The 17,813-nt window shown below is 44.9% G+C and overlaps 1 protein-coding gene across 1 annotated transcript; it reads right to left on the bottom strand.

The window, feature by feature from the left end:
* Nucleotides 1-1,141: 1,141 nt before the first annotated feature.
* On the bottom strand, nt 1,142-9,525 carry TMEM238L (transmembrane protein 238 like). The gene is made up of 2 exons (XM_060271784.1): nt 8,519-9,525; nt 1,142-1,986 (listed from the first exon to the last, which is right to left on the bottom strand). The coding sequence occupies exon 1, from the start codon at nt 9,472-9,474 to the stop codon at nt 8,953-8,955; it is 522 nt and encodes a 173-aa protein (XP_060127767.1). The 5' UTR covers nt 9,475-9,525; the 3' UTR covers nt 1,142-1,986; nt 8,519-8,952.
* Nucleotides 9,526-17,813: the final 8,288 nt, after the last annotated feature.

Here is a 17,813-nt window from a genome sequence, read left to right as displayed (position 1 = left end):
GTCTGCTGTGCCTGTGATGAAGATGAAAAGTCTCCCTCTACTAAAAGTGAGTTTCAAAGATGAGGTAGGAATCATTTGCAGAGAACCCAGATAACACAGGAGGAGGAGGAGGAGGAGGAGGAGGAGGAGGAGGAGGAGGAGGAGGAGGAGGAGGAGGAGGAGGAGGAAAGGAAACTGCTATTGCAAACATCATTCCAAATAAAGTGTGGTTGTGGGGGGCATATGTGTCAGTCTTCCATACAAACCTTTGCCCTGGCACCTGGCAAATGGGCAGAATTGCAGAAAACCATCACAGAGCTTCTCACCAGAAAGAAAGCAATAGAGGCTAAATAAAATCTACCGGGTTGAGAGCTTTGAGCTGGAAACATTCTTGATGAATGAGTCCTTCTATGGGGTCTTTCAGCCAGGGTTAATGTCACACTGAAGATTCAAAACTTGATCTTCTTTTATTTTTAAATCGAACACTCAATTTGATGGAAGCAACGGGGCTGAGAGGATATATATATATATATATATATATATATATATATATACACACTGTATATATACCTATTCCACCTCCTGCTCTCTCTTTTTTTATATATAAAAATCCTTCCCACCCTTGCAACAGGAGTATATTTTGCTCCCGCAAGGAAAACAGTAGCCTGTAGAGAATAATTTTGATAGCGGAGGAAAGGAAACATTCCCTTCTTCTCCTGGAAACTTTCTCTATTTTCTCTTCTCCCACCACAGGATTTCAGTTTTGAACAAGTGTCAGGAGTCCCTGGTGGTTTAGGCTCACACAATCAATGAATTTTAGGAAGAATCATAGAATTGTAGTGTCGTAAGGGAACTTGAGGATCATCTGGTTGACTTTGATGATTTTGGCATATGAAACTAGGAAATCCCTTTGATCTTCTCGTTATATCTATGTTGTGTGGGTTGTTAATAATGCTAGATGATACATGAGATAGGGTTTTTTAAATCAATAACCATTTTAACTGATATTCAATTAACAAAATGCTGCCAGATTTCAAATCAACCCATTGACCCATTTTCTGCATTTATTGTTTATCATGGTGGAATGTGATTCAGGTGACTCACCCTTAACACAGGGCCACAAGTGTGGCCCTATACTTAACATTATGTATAAATTGAAGCAGAAGGGAGCGGGGGGGGGGGGAGAACAAGTCCTAAGTGCTATGTACGCAGATCTACTGAAACCGTAATAGATAAAGGATAATGCAAGTAATCTCTGAGGAATTATAGAGAAGAAATGGAGAGAAGAAAACCCAAGAGTCTAGTCTGAAAACCTGCTCTTGGAGGAAGGGCAGGCTGAGCTCTGCAACTTCACTTCTACATCATAAAGCACAACACTCAAACCCATGTCAGGATACCCAAATAGACCATACAAAAATCAGCCAGGGTACACTTTGGTTTTTTTTTAAAATAAATCTTTATTTATTATAAAAATCTCCGCAGTCCTCACTTTTCTTGTAAACAAGTACACATTTGCACAAACTAACCATACTTAAAGCTTCTTAGAGAAGAGGGTCCAAAAGGAATGCCAGCTTGTTTGCACAGCTTAGCAGTTGTGGATCAGCAATAGTTTTAACAGATTTCTTTTTACTAAGTAAGCCTTACAGGGCAGAGAAGCCATCAGGGAGTACTGAAGAAAACACAGTACAAGACTGGGCTGTGTCTATGAAAACCCAGCACAAAGATTCAGTATCAAAAGTCCCTTCCGCAGTTCAAAGGGCAGCTTGACTCCATTGTGAAGGTAAGTTCTCAAGTCTTTGCAGGGGGCTGTGCAAAGAGCATTCAAAGAGCTGGCAGTACAATACTTTGGCACAGTAGTCTTTGGCAAAAAAAAAAAAAGAACCCCACACACATCCAAGGCTGATGTACATAAAACCAGGCTCTTCCACCAGCTCTGGCACAGGAGGGTGTCCCACCAATCAATGGCAATATGGCACACTCTGGGTTGGCACAGAGACGGCAGCAGACCTAGGAGGAGAAAGAAGAAAGTATCACTGACTCACATCATGCCCATTTCAAGAATGCATAGAAAATCTAAGAAAGCTGAGCACAAGTTTGGTCAGGGTCTAGCAGGGGAGAATTCAGCCTATTATTATTATTATTATTATTATTATTATTATTATTATTATTAAAAAGAAGACGGAACAGGTTGTGTGTGCTGCTTGCCCAGAGCAGGGTGGAGAGCAGATGCCCCATTCAGTGCCACCACTGATGCTTCAGTAAACACTCTCAGGAAGAAGACCCCAAGGCTTGGCTTGTTTTTCTTGCTCCCCTGCCTGCCTTAAGCTGTGTGCATCAGGAGTTGGCGTAAGCTGCCTAATCCCCAAAGGGAGCCATAGAGTCCAAACAGTACAAGCGAGAGAAATTTATCCCACCCTAAGTTGAAAGTATGAGAGCAATAGTTTCTAGACAGACAACCCCAAATATTTACACCACCTTCAAATGTTGACTCTTACCTTGGACAGGTAAAAAGTGCACACACCAGCAATTTGGTTTCTATCTCCACCCCCTGCATGCCTTAAAGCAGCACCGGAGAACCTGTGGACTTTCATGTGTTGTTGGATTTCAACTCCCATCAGCCCCAACTAGCTTGGCCAATGGCCATTATGGGAATGGTAAGAGTTCGATAACAACCGGAGGGTCACAGGCTCCCCATGCCTGCCTCAAAACACTTGGCTTTGTGTGCTTATTTATTTATAGAAGTATTTAGTGAGAGCTGGACCATAAAGAAGGCTGATTGCCGAAGAATTGATGCTTTTGAATTATGGTGCTGGAGGAGACTCTTGAGAGTCCCATGGACTGCAAGAAGATCAAACCTATTCATTCTGAAGGAAATCAGCCCCGAGTGCTCATTGGAAGGACAGATCCTGAAGCTGAGGCTACAATACTTTGGCCACCTCATGAGAAGAGAAGACTCCCTGGAAAAGACCCTGATGTTGGGAAAGATGGAGAGCACAAGGAGAAGGGGACGACAGAGGATGAGATGGCTGGACTGTTCTTGAAGCTACAAACATGAGTCTGACCAAACTGCAGGAGGCAGTGGAAGACAGGAGTGCCTGGTGTGCTCTGGTCCATGGGGTCACGAAGAGTCGGACACGACTAAACAACAACAACATACAGCAAAAATAACAAAGGGGTTTACAACTCTAAAAGGATTTTTTAAAAAATACGTACAATAAAAGCACATGAAAATTAAAAACAATTTTAAAACAAAAAATTAAAACAAGCATCAATAAACCACTGTGCGTGAAGAACTCTTAATTGCCTGCATAGACCTGGAGGAAGTTTTCAGAAAGCATTTAAAAGTTGGCACAGAAGCCACCTGCTGAATCTCTATTGGCAGAGTGTTCCACAGGTTTGGTCCGATGACACCCAAGGCTTGATTTCTTGTTGTCAAATGTTAAAATGGCCCAGAAACAGCATAAAGCAAGTTCAGCTCTCTGCCAGAGAATTCTAGGAGGAACTGAAACTTCAAGGAATAAGGAGGTAGCAGTTTAATTAAGGAGGTAGTTTAATTCACCAGATAGCCAACCTGGCAAAAAGCTTATCCGTATCTATGTACCTTCAATGAAAGGGTGTTACCTCGGCGCTGCACTTTATACCAGAGCTGAGAAAGCTTTCCTGATATTGCATTGATGGAGAGCAAACAGTCTTGATTAAAAAAAATGGGGGGGAGCAGGGGGAGGGAGAAAATGATGAAAGGAAGGCCTGTTGCATTGTTCTGGTTGTGGAGAGCCCATGGTGTGCCCAAGTTCCTCAAATGGTCTGCTGTGCCTGGGATGAAGATGAAAAGTCTCCCTCTACTAAAAGTGAGTTTCAAAGATGAGGTTGGGATCATTTGCAGAGAACCCAGATAACACAGGAGAAAGATTGGCACCCGATTCCCTATTGCACCAGGGCTTCTTAGGCTAATATTTCAACAAGTTTAACTCCAAAAAGCTATGCCCAATGCAATGGCTGAAACATTAAAGTTTCCCATTTAGGGGTAGATCTCATCCAAGTGGAGCCATTTCAAGCTGACATAAATGCTTGGGGGGAGACTTAAATGACACATGTTAGGCAAGCATGGAGAAATATGTTACCTATGCTCCCCCTAAAAATCTATTTTGCCCCCAGGTGTTTTTTTCTCGCTGTAAGGGTTTCTTCCCAATTTTTTTGAGCCCACTTGGGAGGAACAAAGCTGGAGCGAAGCAATTTGAGGCTGGAAGTACAGGCAGAGAATACATTCAGCTCCTCTATATCATGCATGCTGGTCTTTAAATCATCTCCAACACACTTCATATGAATTCAGCAGAAACCTGAATTCTAACATAGGGGTCTGTCCCTGTGGTGTCTATTCTGGATGCATGTGGTATTTTGTTACAGGGGGACCAGGAGCTGAAGCGAAGAGCTTTGTGCATTTCAGGAGGATTTTTTAAAAATGGTTGTTTGGAGAACATTACACGCTGCTCAAGGGACAGCGGTCGTGCTCTGTCTAAGTGCTTTTATTCTATTATGTAATTGCAATAGGGTAGTGAAGCAAATGGACAAACACAGCATGGAGCACCCAAGGGACAACTATATCCAGACCCAATTGAAGCAGCAGACTGGCGTCATCAAAGCAGGGGCATGAAAAAGCATTTACCAGCATGATTCCATATCAAGTGTTGAAATCGGCACTGAAATTTGCAATAGATGTCTCTTGAAACTATACAATTTCCTCTATCACTTTGAAGATACATTATACACAGGGGACCTTGTTGTGTGTTTCTATGTATGAGGTGGGATGAAGGAAAATCAAGGATTTGTCTTTTTAGAAGGTATACACAATCAGGCTGTAGTCACTGAAATATATCAAGCCAAGAAGGTGGTTCAAAGTCTGCCTTTTATACAAGTCATGCCATGAGAGGCCGGCACCAGTCTGAGAACAAAGCATAATTTTTGTAGACATCGAGGCCTGGCAAGTGTAAACTTGAAACACATTTCGTGGAACCATGAAAAGATAAATAATTATTGGAAAGGAATACTGGAATGAAGGAATCTGAGTGTTCTACATGTTCTCTTGAAGAAGAAAACACACCAGGAGAACTTTTCATTTGTCACTGGAACGTTACAGTGAAAGTACGTGGAGATATACAATATCATTAGACGTGTGACACAGGCGATTTACTATGTCATTTTATCAAGTGAGTTTTAAATAGTAAACACTTAAAAATGTAATATGCAGATTGGAATGTATGAATAGCATTGCAAATGTTTTTGTTTCCTGACATGTGAACTGAATCAGAAACATAATCCTACACTGAAGTGCAGGCCAGCCCCATCCATACACCACACGTCAAAGAATGCTGGAAGAAAACAGGTTTAGAAGCGGCTCAGAATATAGGCAGACAAACTGACTCGGCGCGTGTCGGAGGTAGTCATCAAAGCAGTGGAGGAAGCATGAGTTGTGCGCTTCCTCCGTTGCCACTTCTGGGACTCGCACAAAGGAAGGACAAGTGCATACTCTTCCTGCAAGAGGGAGGGAGGAACATCTGCCCCCACCCCTCATATAAGAGTCAAAATGCATGGATTTGTCTATTGCCACTTTAGGTGACCATTCACCTGGGTGATCAACCTAGATGGCTTTAAAGGAGGGCTGGACAAATTCAGGGAGAATAAAGCTCCTGGTCATGATGGCCATGCTCTGCCTCCATGGTTGGAGATAGCAATGCTCCCCAGGACCAGTTGCTGGAAGCCACATCAGGGGTGGGTGCTCTTGGACTCCGGTCCCACAGGCACCTGGTTGGCTGCTGTCACAACAGGATGCTGGGTTATGTGGGCCATTGGCCTGATCTAGCAAGCTCTGTTTCTCAAAGAGTTGGCTAGAACCTGCCAGTGGGCTTCAGTTCAGGCCACCTTTTCAGCTAGGCCTCAATGCCACAGCCTGCCCCGCAACTTCTCACTTATCTGCCTCACCCTTAAGCTGCCCCGTAGTCATTTGGTATCAGCGACTCTCTTCATGAGGATAATCCTGGGATGTGAGAAGAAAGAAACTGGCAGTTGTTGGGAGGTGGGGAGATGGGAGGAATGAGGAACAGGTTGGATATGAAAAGAGGAGAAGAAATGAGTAAATATAATTTGAGAAGCATGTGTGGTGGGAAAGGGAAAATGTAAAAGAAAAAGGCATATGGACCAGCAAATTTTTCCTTAAATGGGGAGGCCAAGTCATAGCACCTCCAAAGCAAATATCTGTACTTAGCTTGAGGAAAGGCGAGCTATGGAACTCTTTGTTACAAGGAAAACAGTGTCAAAGAATTTAGCCATTTCCATAGGTGGATTAGATATAGTAGAACTTTATATCACTAACCGCCACCTGATCATGCCAAACTGCGCCAGTCACGATTTTGTGACTGGTGAGCCTCAGTAATTTTCAGCCATCTCAAGTGAGCATGGGAGCAGAAAGTTTGGGAACACCTATCCTAGGAGACTGTGAGTAATGAAAATGAGGTGGTGGTTATAACAAATACTCTCGTGTGTTTTCCTTCTGAGTATAATGGCTAAGCTTCACAATGAATTCTGCCTTGTTCAGAATAGAGAGCTAAAGAGGGATTATATACTAATGCATTTCATGTACGTACATAAGATACAGAAAACATGAAAAAGTCATGAGAAACCACTCACTTCTAGGACAACTGCTTAGTGATTTCTTTGCCAAAGTTAAAAAAAAGCCCAAAACAAACTGAAATTATACTGTACTGAAAGAAAGAATGCTCTTAATGTACTCAAACATGAAGTGGAATGGAAGGAAGAAGGGAGACCAGGATTTCATCCGAGGCTGTGAAAGAGCAAGAACAACACAGTAGACTGACTCCCTTGCAAAACATGTCCAGTGCTTTACCTCTGGGGTGGTACCTGAGAACAGGTGCTTATCTATAGATCACAAGTGATAGAAGTGACTCATATAACCACAGAACTTTTTATATAAAAAAATTGATTATTGTGTTAATGCCACTGAACAAATACCAGCAAAAGAAAGAAAAGAAAAGAAAAGAGAAAGAGAAACATACAGTAAAAGAAAGAGAAATATGATGGATACAAGTTGAATGCACAGCATTTTAAGTCCACTAAAGACTATGGAGCAGATTCTGTGCTGTCAAAAAGCCAAGCCCATTTAGATTTCAGCAGCTTCCCAAAAATAAGTTTATGCTCTAAACATGGTTAAATAACTAAATACTGTACGAAGGTTTCCATGCATCTTCTTAGTCTCAGGATATACTTCCAGAAGGCCAGGGGTCATTAACATGACAGTTGCTTGAGCCAAAACACTCAAGTGTGACATCAGCCATCTCAGTCAACACTCAGCTGGGGAACAGGCAAGGCAAGAACATGTTGTTCAGAAGCAGGAAACTGCTGCCTATGGGAAGCAAACCATTTGCAAAACAGAGCGAAAAGGGCTTAGGGCTTTCTCCCCAGAGGCAATGGAATCTTTCATGCACAGAAAAAGAGTCTAAGTTACCATTACCGTAGCTGTATCATCCAGTTGGGACCTATAGGCATGTAGAGTGCTAGACAAGTCCAGAAACATTCAGCAGAAATGAGGTGCACAAAACAGGAAAGGAAACATAAAGTTACTATAGCAGGGGATCAGACCTTTTTTTTGGTTGGTGTTGCAATCTCCCAGCCACATATCTTACTGTCATAGACATCTGTGTTTTGCACACATTAGTACCTCTTGCTATCTGCTGCACTGCTTGTGGTGATAAAGGACACAAGTGGAGAACTTCACAAGAAAGGGAGCCCTTTCCCTATTGAGAAGGGCGATCCAGCGTGGTGCAGTGATTAAGAGTGCTGGACTACCAATGGGGGTAACCAGGTATCTTCTTCTTCTTCGGTGATCACTCGTAACCAGGTATAAGCCGCTACTCAGCCATGAAACTCCCTGGAAGAGCTTCGGCAAGTCACTATCTCTCAGCCCTATCCTACCTCTAAAGATCTTGTGAGGATAAAATGGGGGAACAGAGAGGAAAGAAATGTAGGCTATAAATACAATAAACAAATGAGATCCTACACATCCACAAGACTTCCAGGAGTCATGTTGAGAAGTGCTGTCACACTTACAAAGCTAAGCAGGGTCTGATATGATTTCAAACTGGATGGGAGACCATGTGTTGAGATTCATGCATTGCAGGGACTAGATGACACTTGGGGCCCCTTCTATGATTCCATGACAGCTACAGTCTACAGCGGCTAAAAGCCAGCCAGGAATCACCTACAGATAAGCACAGCAGGCCTTTCCTCACTCATGTTTTGAACACAGAGCAGCCTCCTCCAACTGGTACCTCCCAGATGTTTTCGCCTACTGCTCTCATCAGCCCCAGCTGGCACAGCTGGGCTTTTCTTCTCTTACAAAGACCATCAATAAGGCTTTGCTGGTGTTAGGCTTGAAAGTGTTGGGCATGATGTGGCTCCAGCCTGCCCAAAGTCATGCCTTCTCTTAATACTCTCAAGAATGTTTAAGGGGCAAACTGCAAATACTCACCGTTGAAGGAAAAGCAGTCGGCACACGCTCAGCAGGGCCATTTATTGCTTTGTTTCTGGACTGCAAAGAGGGTCTTAGCTTGAACTCAGCTTAAGGTCTTCCTAAACTTAAGGAGGACAAAACTGCTTGAACAATGAAAGAACGGGCCCACCGTCTGGCACCACACTTATTACTATTGGGAAGAGAGGTTCCGGCGCTCAGTGTGTCCGGCAGCTGCCCCCCACGTCCTACAAGTCACATACAATTTAATTCCATATATATTAAAAGCGGAGCGAGGCAGTTACACCGCGAAGTGCGGCGGGAGAGACCTGTCTATCCCAGGGAATTTCTGACCACGTGCCTTTTCTTCCATCCTTCCTTTGGCGCGGGTTAAATAAAGGTCCAAGACAGCGAGGACGGACGAAGGAAGGGCAGGTTCCCTGGGAGGCAGCGCTTCACACCAGCCGCTCCTCCGTCCTCGCGGCCCCCTGCTCGAGCTGCGCAGCCGGGCGGAGGCGGCTGAGCTCCAGGGGCCCGGCTGCTGCTCCCGCTCCCGCCGCCGCGCCTCGCGTGGCCTTCGCGGGGAGGCCGGAGCCAAGAGGCGCGCAGGGCGCAGGCGCTGGCCGGCGGCGCTGCGAGAGGCGCTCGGAGAGCTTGGCGGCCAGGCGCAGGAGGCTCTGCCGGCGACGGGGCTGGGTCGTGCCTGCGGCATCGGCGGCATCGGCGACCGGGCGCACCCCGATCTGCAGCTCTTCGGCGGGCACCCCGCGCAGGTTCCCCGAATACCAGAAGAGCCAGCAGAGCAGCGACAGGGCGAGCAGCAGAGACCCGGTACACACCAGGAAATCCTCCAAGGGGCGCCCGTCCACCATCGGCCGCCCCACGGCGCCCGCCAGCACCAGCACCAAGCCGGCCACGTCCATCACCAGCGCGGCCACGAGGAAGACCGCGCAGTGCCCGCAGCGAGCGTGGCCCATGCCCGCACTGGCGCAGCGCCGGCGGGCAGGCGGCAGCCAAAGTCCGGCGAGGGCCACGCCCGCTCAGGTGCCGCCGGAGGGGCCACGCCCCCTCACCTGGCCGGCAGCACCGGAGGAGGCTCAAGTGCAGCGGGGACCGCGCCGTCCCCGGCGGCAGGTGAGAGAAAAGACCCCAAGCGAGCGGCTCGGCTGCGCACGGCCAAGAACTACCACACAGCCGACGGCTGTCGGTCGCAGCCTGTCACCGATTGCTCCCATAAACCGCGCAATCTCGCCGGATTTGGATCTCGCCCTTCGGTTCAAGGACTGTTTTAGCGGTATCGCAGTGCGCTTAATAATCATCATAAAAATCTCCGGTGCCGTCGCACTTGGAATACCGTGCGCCGTTTTGGTGACCCCATTTCACCCTCACGCCACGTGCACAGGTGTACCGGTAGTAGCCAAGCAGCTGCCCCCCTAAATCAAGTAAATAAGTAAAAATACTTAACTAACTCACCAAACCCGTCTTAGATAGCTCGATTCTGTCCCCACGACCCACCACCCCAACGTAAATCCTGCCCCCTTCCCACCTAAATCCTGACTACGCTATGCCCACGTGCTGAAGAGCTGGAAAGGGTACAGGAACGACCACGCAAAATGACCAGGGGATTGGAGCAACTCCCACAAGAGTTTGTGGGCTTTGGGGTGTAGAACAATTGCCAGGAAATTGTGGGAAATCATGTTTGCCACCTTGGAGGAATAGGTGTGGTGTAAGTGTAATAAATAAAGGCTGCGTGGATGCTTCGTGGCGCTCAGGTTCTTTGCTGACGCTGTAACTATAGAAATAACTGGGGAACAGCAACTATTGCTGCCTCATGCCCCGCTCAAAGGGATCTGGTTGGCCACCTGCAGGAAACAGGATGCTGAACTAGATGGGACTTAACAGCATGTCTGTTCTCCTGTTACTATTTTCTTTAGGAGCTCAGGTGGCATGTATGAAGTTTCTCGTGTGCCTGACAAATAGTGATAAATCCCAAATCATTCTGTGAAAGCCAGATTTGGAGCCAAGTAAACGACAGCCCAGGACCCAGGTGGCACTGTGGGCTAAACCACTGAGCCTAGGGCTTGCTGATCAGAAGGTCGGCAGTTCAAATCCCTGTGACGGGGTGAGCTCCCGTTGCTTGGTCCCAGCTCCTGCCAACCTAGCAGTTCGAAAGCACATCAAAATGCAAGTAGATAAATAGGAACTGCTACAGCGGGAAGGTAAATGCCATTTCTGTGTGCTGCTCTGGTTCGCCAGAAGCGGCTTTGTCATGCTGGCCACATGACCTGGAAGCTGTACGCTGGCTCCCTCGGCCAATAATGCGAGATGAGCGCGCAACCCCAGAGTCGGTCACGACTGGACCTAATGGTCAGGGGTCTCTTTACCTTTAAACGACAGCCCAGATTTGAATCTTCAAAATCTCTTTTATTCTTTTTCAACAAAAGTGAGGGGAAGGTTGGAGGGAAACAAGGAGCAAGCAAATCCATGCTTTTCTCATTCTTCGCCTCATCATTTTGATGGTGAAAACTGTGGGATGCAAAGGGTTAAGTGCAGTCAAGTCACAACAATCCCTAGATAGTCCACTTGGAGGACTGAGGAGGAGGATATGACTAAGCGTAGTTTCCTCTTCCTTCACATGCAAATGAGTTGAGGAAGTGGCAGATAAATCCTGAAGGAAACAGCCATTTTCCCTCTCTTGGACCAGACCTCTTGGACTACACACATCTTAGTGAGTCTCTCCCTCAAGGCCTCCAGCCTAGAGAGAGAGATGAGATGGAGTCTCACTTCTTATAAGTGAACTTCACAATGTATATATTACCTTTTAACTAAGCAAGTCTACCTCTTGAGTGTGCTGTACCTCGAGATGCTTGTAAGTAAACATCTTTTATACTTTTAAGAGCATTGTGTTGTGTCTTTTCTTTTAAGAGGGAAAAAGGGGAAATACCAGGAAAATACACTTTATTTTAGTGGCTTAAATCAAGCCTGCGCAAACGTTCTTCTGCTGTGTATTTTGCAAAAAGGGGAATGTTTTACTCTGCTAAAGTTTTGTGCTTGCTAGCGCAAGCGGGGATAGGATATATTAAACAATATCTCCTCATCCACATTCCTGAACATTCCCACATAGGGTTATTGCGGCCCAGAGTTGCGTATTTTGTGTATTTTTGAAGGATTGATTTGGATTGTGATTTTGAACTCTGTAGGATTTTTCCAGTTAGGATTTCCTGGTTGAGCACATGGTCTCTTTGTTCTGCAGTGTGCTTGGGGGATTAACTACCCCTCCCCTCCCTCAGAGTTTACAGCACTGAGAAAGCTCAGAGGTAGTGAAGATATTTTTGAGATTTTGAATTTGATTTTTGAAAGATTTTTGAATTTTGGAAATTTTTGAAGTTTTAAGATGGCAAGCTGCAGTTTTGATAGTGAGGCAAGACCAAGTTTTATGCTGCTGGATGACAATAATTTTGTGCAGTGGAAGCAGCGCGTTTTAGTTTATCTTGCTGCTAGGCGTGTTCTGCAGGCCATTAAGGAAGAAAAGCCTACAGGAACCGATGCAGAAGCTTTAGCTAAGATAGAAGCTTGGAGTATTAAAAATGATGAAGCCAAGCACATAATTTTGAGCAGTTTGAGGAATGAGCATCTATCAATGATAAATTTTGAAGATGATGCATCTAAGATCCTAGAGGACATTGAACGCATTTATGCACAATCTACAGAGAGTTCCTATAGATACTTGTTGGATAAGTTACTCAAGTTGAAGATGAATTCTAGAGAAGAGTTTACAGAGCATTTTAAGAATTTTTCTGAGATTGTTCAAAGAATTGCCCTTACTCCCAGAGCCTTTGATGATGTGACTAAAGTAACGTTTATGCTTGCATCATTGGGACCTACGTTTGCTCCATTTAAAAGTATAATGGATCACACAAAGGATTTAACTTTTAATGAGCTTATCAACCATTTAAGAGAGGAATGCAGAGATAGCCTTGATTCTCAAGAAAGGAATCCAAGGAGGAAGGATAGCAGCTATGCATCCAAGCATTTTGGAAAGTCCAGACAGACATCTAGAGAAATAATTTGTTTTAAATGCAATGGGAAAAACCACATAGCAAGGAACTGCAAGAGTCAAAATGGGGATAAAGTTGAATCCCACCCCTCAAAACCACAAGGTGTTAAGAAGGGGAGTCATGAGCAAACCATGTTGATGCAGGAGAGGAGTTTAGCTGTCCAGGATTGTGAAAATAAGCGCAATAAGTGGATTCTTGACAGTGGAGCGAGTTCTCATTTCTGTTATGAAAAGGAGTATTTTAATGAGATTAATGGGGATGAAACCTCTGAAATTGAGATTGCTGATGGCAACATTGTAAAGGCAATTGGTTCAGGAACTGTGAATTTGAAATTCAACGTAGATCATGAAACAATTAATACTAAGATAACTGAAGTTAAGTTTGCACCAAAGCTTAATTGCAACTTACTCAGCGTGTCCAGTTTGGACAGGAAAGGTTTTAAAATTACATTTGAAAAAGGACAATGTATTGTGACTAAGCATGATGAAGTTTATGTTCAAGGCACACTAAAGGATGGTGTATATGAGCTTAATGTTTCAGAGAACCAGCAGAACCAGTCTGCAAAGGTGGCGCAACCAAGTCAAAAGGACGAAGGAAGTCTGGAACTCTGGCACAAGAGACTTGGACACAGAGACACCAACGTTATTCTGGAACTACAGAAAGGTGATCTTGTGAGAGGTCTGCAGGTAAAGCAAAGCAACACAAATACACCAACATCAAAATGTATAACTTGTGTTAGTGAGAAAGCAACTAAACCTTCTTTCCCACGTTGTGCAGAGAAGAGAAGCACTAAAGTATTGGACATTGTCCATACAGATCTATGTGGACCAATGAATGTGTCTTCTCTAGGAGGTAATAAATATATTTTGATATTTTTGGACGATTTCTCGAGATTCTGCGTAGCCTACTTTATCAAGGAGAAGAGTGAGACAGTGGAATTGTTCAGGGACTATCTTAACATGGTCAAGAACAAGTTCCAGCGAGCCCCTTCCATTTTAATGTCCGATAATGGTGGGGAATTTTGTTCACATGAGATGCAGGCCGTCATGGCTAGAGAAGGCATATCACACGTGACCACAGTTGCCTACACACCCCAACAAAACTCAATTGCAGAGAGGAAATTTAGATCCATTTTGGAAATGACAAGGTGCATGCTAAAGGAAGCTAACTTGTCACACAGGCTGTGGGGTGAAGCGGCTCGTTGCTCAGTCTATCTTCAGAACAGACTGCCCACAAAAGGCGCAGAGCGCACACCATTTGAACTTTGGCATGGAAAAGCCCCAAATTTGTCACATATACGTGTATTTGGAAGTTTGTGCTACTATCATGTGCCCAAGGAGCACAGACACAAACTTGATTCCAGAGCGAAGGCAGGGATCCTAGTTGGGTACGCTTCTGGAGGAAAAGGATATAGAGTCTTGGATCCGCAAACTGGCAAGACAAGTTCGCAGCATGTAATTTACTTCGATGAGCAAGGCAAAGTTGATACAAAGGACACTGCCATTGATTGTTCCAAGGAGCCACAGGATGAGGAATTTGTGATTTTTCCTTTTGAACCAATACAAAGTACTAATCCAACTTCTAGTGTCGTAGCACCCCCTATAGGTGACACCCGAGAAGACGTGGAGGTCCAGGCCCCTGGCAGCACCAGAGACGAAGATGATGACGAGCAGCTGTATGGGGATATGCCACTGCTGGAGGAGGATGAGGAAGCTGATGCGGTCGAAAGACCAGAGGTCAGACGCTCATCCAGAACCAACAGAGGTGTTCCACCATTACGGCTGTCCTACCTTACAAGGTCGGCGTCTCCACAGGAACCTTCCAAATGGGAAGAGATAGAGAGGATGCCACCAGATGAAGCCAGTCTCTGGAGGAAAGCTGCTCAGGAGGAGATAGATGCACTTCATCGGAACAGGACCTGGACACTCACAGAACTACCTCCTGGTAAGGAAGCAATTGGAAGTAAATGGGTGTTCAAGGTTAAAAAGGGTTCAGAAGGGGAGGTGCAACGCTACAAAGCTAGGCTTGTGGCACAAGGTTTTTCCCAGAAGTATGGAGAGGATTACGATCAAGTGTTTGCACCGACAGTTCGATACAGCAGTGTCAGACTACTTTTAAGTATTGCAGCATCTAAGCAAATGTCAGTTTACCATATTGACATTGCGACAGCCTTTCTTCACGGCGAAATTTCTGAGCAGATTTATATGAAGCAGCCCAAAGGTTTCATTAAACCAAATGAGGCACATCTAGTGTGCAAGCTGCAGAAAGGACTTTATGGTTTGAAGCAAGCAGCGAGGGCTTGGAACCAGAAACTCCATGAGATGCTGGTGCAGCTTGGGTACAAGCAAGGGACTGCTGATAAGTGCTTGTACACCAAACAAAGGAATGGACAGTTTTCGTACATTTTAGCCTTTGTTGACGACCTTTTAATTTCTACGTCAAATGAGAAAGACTATAAAGACATAGTCAAACACCTCAACAGGGAAGTAGAGGTCAAGGAACTTGGAAAAGTGAAATACTACTTGGGAATTCAAGTTGAGAGAGAAGAGGATGGATCGTTCTTACTCAGCCAAAGGCAAAAGATAACTGAACTGATTGAAAGCATGCAGATGCAGGACGCACACCCAGTTGCGACACCGATGGCCACAGACTTCTTGAAGAATCAACAAGGTTCGAAGTTGCTGCCAAACAACACGCAATACAGGTCAGCGGTCGGCAAACTTTTGTATTTGGTTACCACATGCAGACCTGACCTGGCAAGTGCAGTGGGGATCCTAAGTAGGAAAGTAAGTTGTCCCACTGAGCATGATTGGGCTGGAGTTAAGAGGGTTGTTCGTTATCTAAAGGGAACCATGGACTGTAAATTAAAACTGCCAGCTGTCAGAGACCCTAAACTGCTTGGGTACACTGATGCGGATTGGGCTGGGGACAATAAGGATTATAAATCCACAAGTGGCTATGTTTTTATGTATGGGGACGGAGCTATTGCATGGGGCAGCTATAAACAGAAATGTGTAGCTTTATCGTCCACAGAATCTGAGTACATTGCGGCTTCGGAAGCTTGCAGAGAGATCCCCTGGCTGGATCAGCTCCTGAAGGACTTTGGCGTGCCAAGAACGGGACCTGTCAGCTTGATGGAGGACAATCAGAGCAGTATGAAGCTGACACAAAGTGAAAAGTTCCTTGCACGCACCAAACACATTGGGGTCAGGTACCACTACATACGCCAGGTGATCGAGGATGGACTTGTTGAAATGTGTTACTGCAACACTGACCAGATGACTGCAGATGTCCTAACAAAGCCCCTGCCAAGAGAGAAGTTCCAGGATCTTCGTGGCAAGCTGGGACTCTTGGGTGGTTGATTAAAGTTATTTATGTATGTTTTTGTGTATGTTGTGAATTGCCTGAGAAGGGGTTTGTGGGATGCAAAGGGTTAAGTGCAGTCAAGTCACAACAATCCCTAGATAGTCCACTTGGAGGACTGAGGAGGAGGATATGACTAAGCGTAGTTTCCTCTTCCTTCACATGCAAATGAGTTGAGGAAGTGGCAGATAAATCCTGAAGGAAACAGCCATTTTCCCTCTCTTGGACCAGACCTCTTGGACTACACACATCTTAGTGAGTCTCTCCCTCAAGGCCTCCAGCCTAGAGAGAGAGATGAGATGGAGTCTCACTTCTTATAAGTGAACTTCACAATGTATATATTACCTTTTAACTAAGCAAGTCTACCTCTTGAGTGTGCTGTACCTCGAGATGCTTGTAAGTAAACATCTTTTATACTTTTAAGAGCATTGTGTTGTGTCTTTTCTTTTAAGAGGGAAAAAGGGGAAATACCAGGAAAATACACTTTATTTTAGTGGCTTAAATCAAGCCTGCGCAAACGTTCTTCTGCTGTGTATTTTGCAAAAAGGGGAATGTTTTACTCTGCTAAAGTTTTGTGCTTGCTAGCGCAAGCGGGGATAGGATATATTAAACAATATCTCCTCATCCACATTCCTGAACATTCCCACAAAAACAAAAGCTGATGAAAGGGTGTGAGCAGGTAACGAAGTCCCTCCCACATTGTTTTACACACAGCCTCAAGAGCTCACCTGCCAGAAACCTCACTCACACCTCAATTTATTTACTGACCCATGCTGCCTACACAGGCTCACACCCTTGCTGTACTCCTTGCTCATTAATTGATGTAGAATGACTTCTCTCTCTGCAAAGAGAGATGAGCATCACCTTGGTCCTCCCTAAACATTCAGCTACAGGGTTCTGAAAAGCATCTCTTTGTCATACTTTAACTGCCCATGTTATGAGTCAAATGAACGGTGTTGAAAAATGAGTAACTTAGGCTAATGCATATTCAATACTTGCTCTCTTCGTCATTTTTAAGCTTTTCAGTGATCAAGTCACTTACTGCTTGGAGACTGAGAGCCTTGGTGCATCTCATTTTAAAATTTACATTTGTCATATTTCTGGAAGTAAAATTCAAGGCACAAAAGCTGTTGAACTTTTTTTGTCATATGGCAAGCCCTACATATATTCAAGGAGGCAGGGGGAAATAAATATCAGGATTGGGGCTGGGTTGGGAGTTTCATAGCAACTCTGAGGAAGTGTTTCATTGAGGCTGCAGCTTTGAAAGAGGGAAGCTCCTTTGCACCCACAGCCGCAATCCCAATTCTCCTTGTGGCTAATATTTAGATAACCAGGTGGCAACCAGACTGTTAAGGTAACATCCACATGGGCCCTAAGACCTCAAGCCTCTCAGATTCTTTGTTAATGGATCAACAGAACCAGCTATACCATAGCAGATTGTGAAGAAGAGAAGTGCCGTATTTTTCCGTGTATAACACACACACCCCGTGTATAATTCTCCTTGTGGCTAATATTTAGATAACCAGGTGGCAACCAGACTGTTAAGGTAACATCCACATGGGCCCTAAGACCTCAAGCCTCTCAGATTCTTTGTTAATGGATCAACAGAACCAGCTATACCATAGCAGATTGTGAAGAAGAGAAGTGCCGTATTTTTCCGTGTATAACACGCCCTCCCCCGTGTATAAGACTCCCCCTATTTTGGGGGACTCAAAATTAAGAAAATGGGAGATTGCCCCGGTGTATAAGACTACCCCCCCCTTTTAACATTATTTTTAAGTAAAAAAAACCCTAGTCTTATACACTGGAAAGTACAGTAATTCCTCTGTTTCTGTAAAACAACAAGGGAAACATTCTGTTTCTCAGTAACATTGTGGTTGTGAAAACCAAATGGC

This window comes from Zootoca vivipara, chromosome 2 (assembly GCF_963506605.1).
Source record: "Zootoca vivipara chromosome 2, rZooViv1.1, whole genome shotgun sequence".
NCBI classification, from domain to species: Eukaryota; Metazoa; Chordata; class Lepidosauria; order Squamata; family Lacertidae; genus Zootoca; species Zootoca vivipara.
Note: the sequence above shows the minus strand (reverse complement) of the source record. Positions and strands in the feature narration are given on the sequence as shown.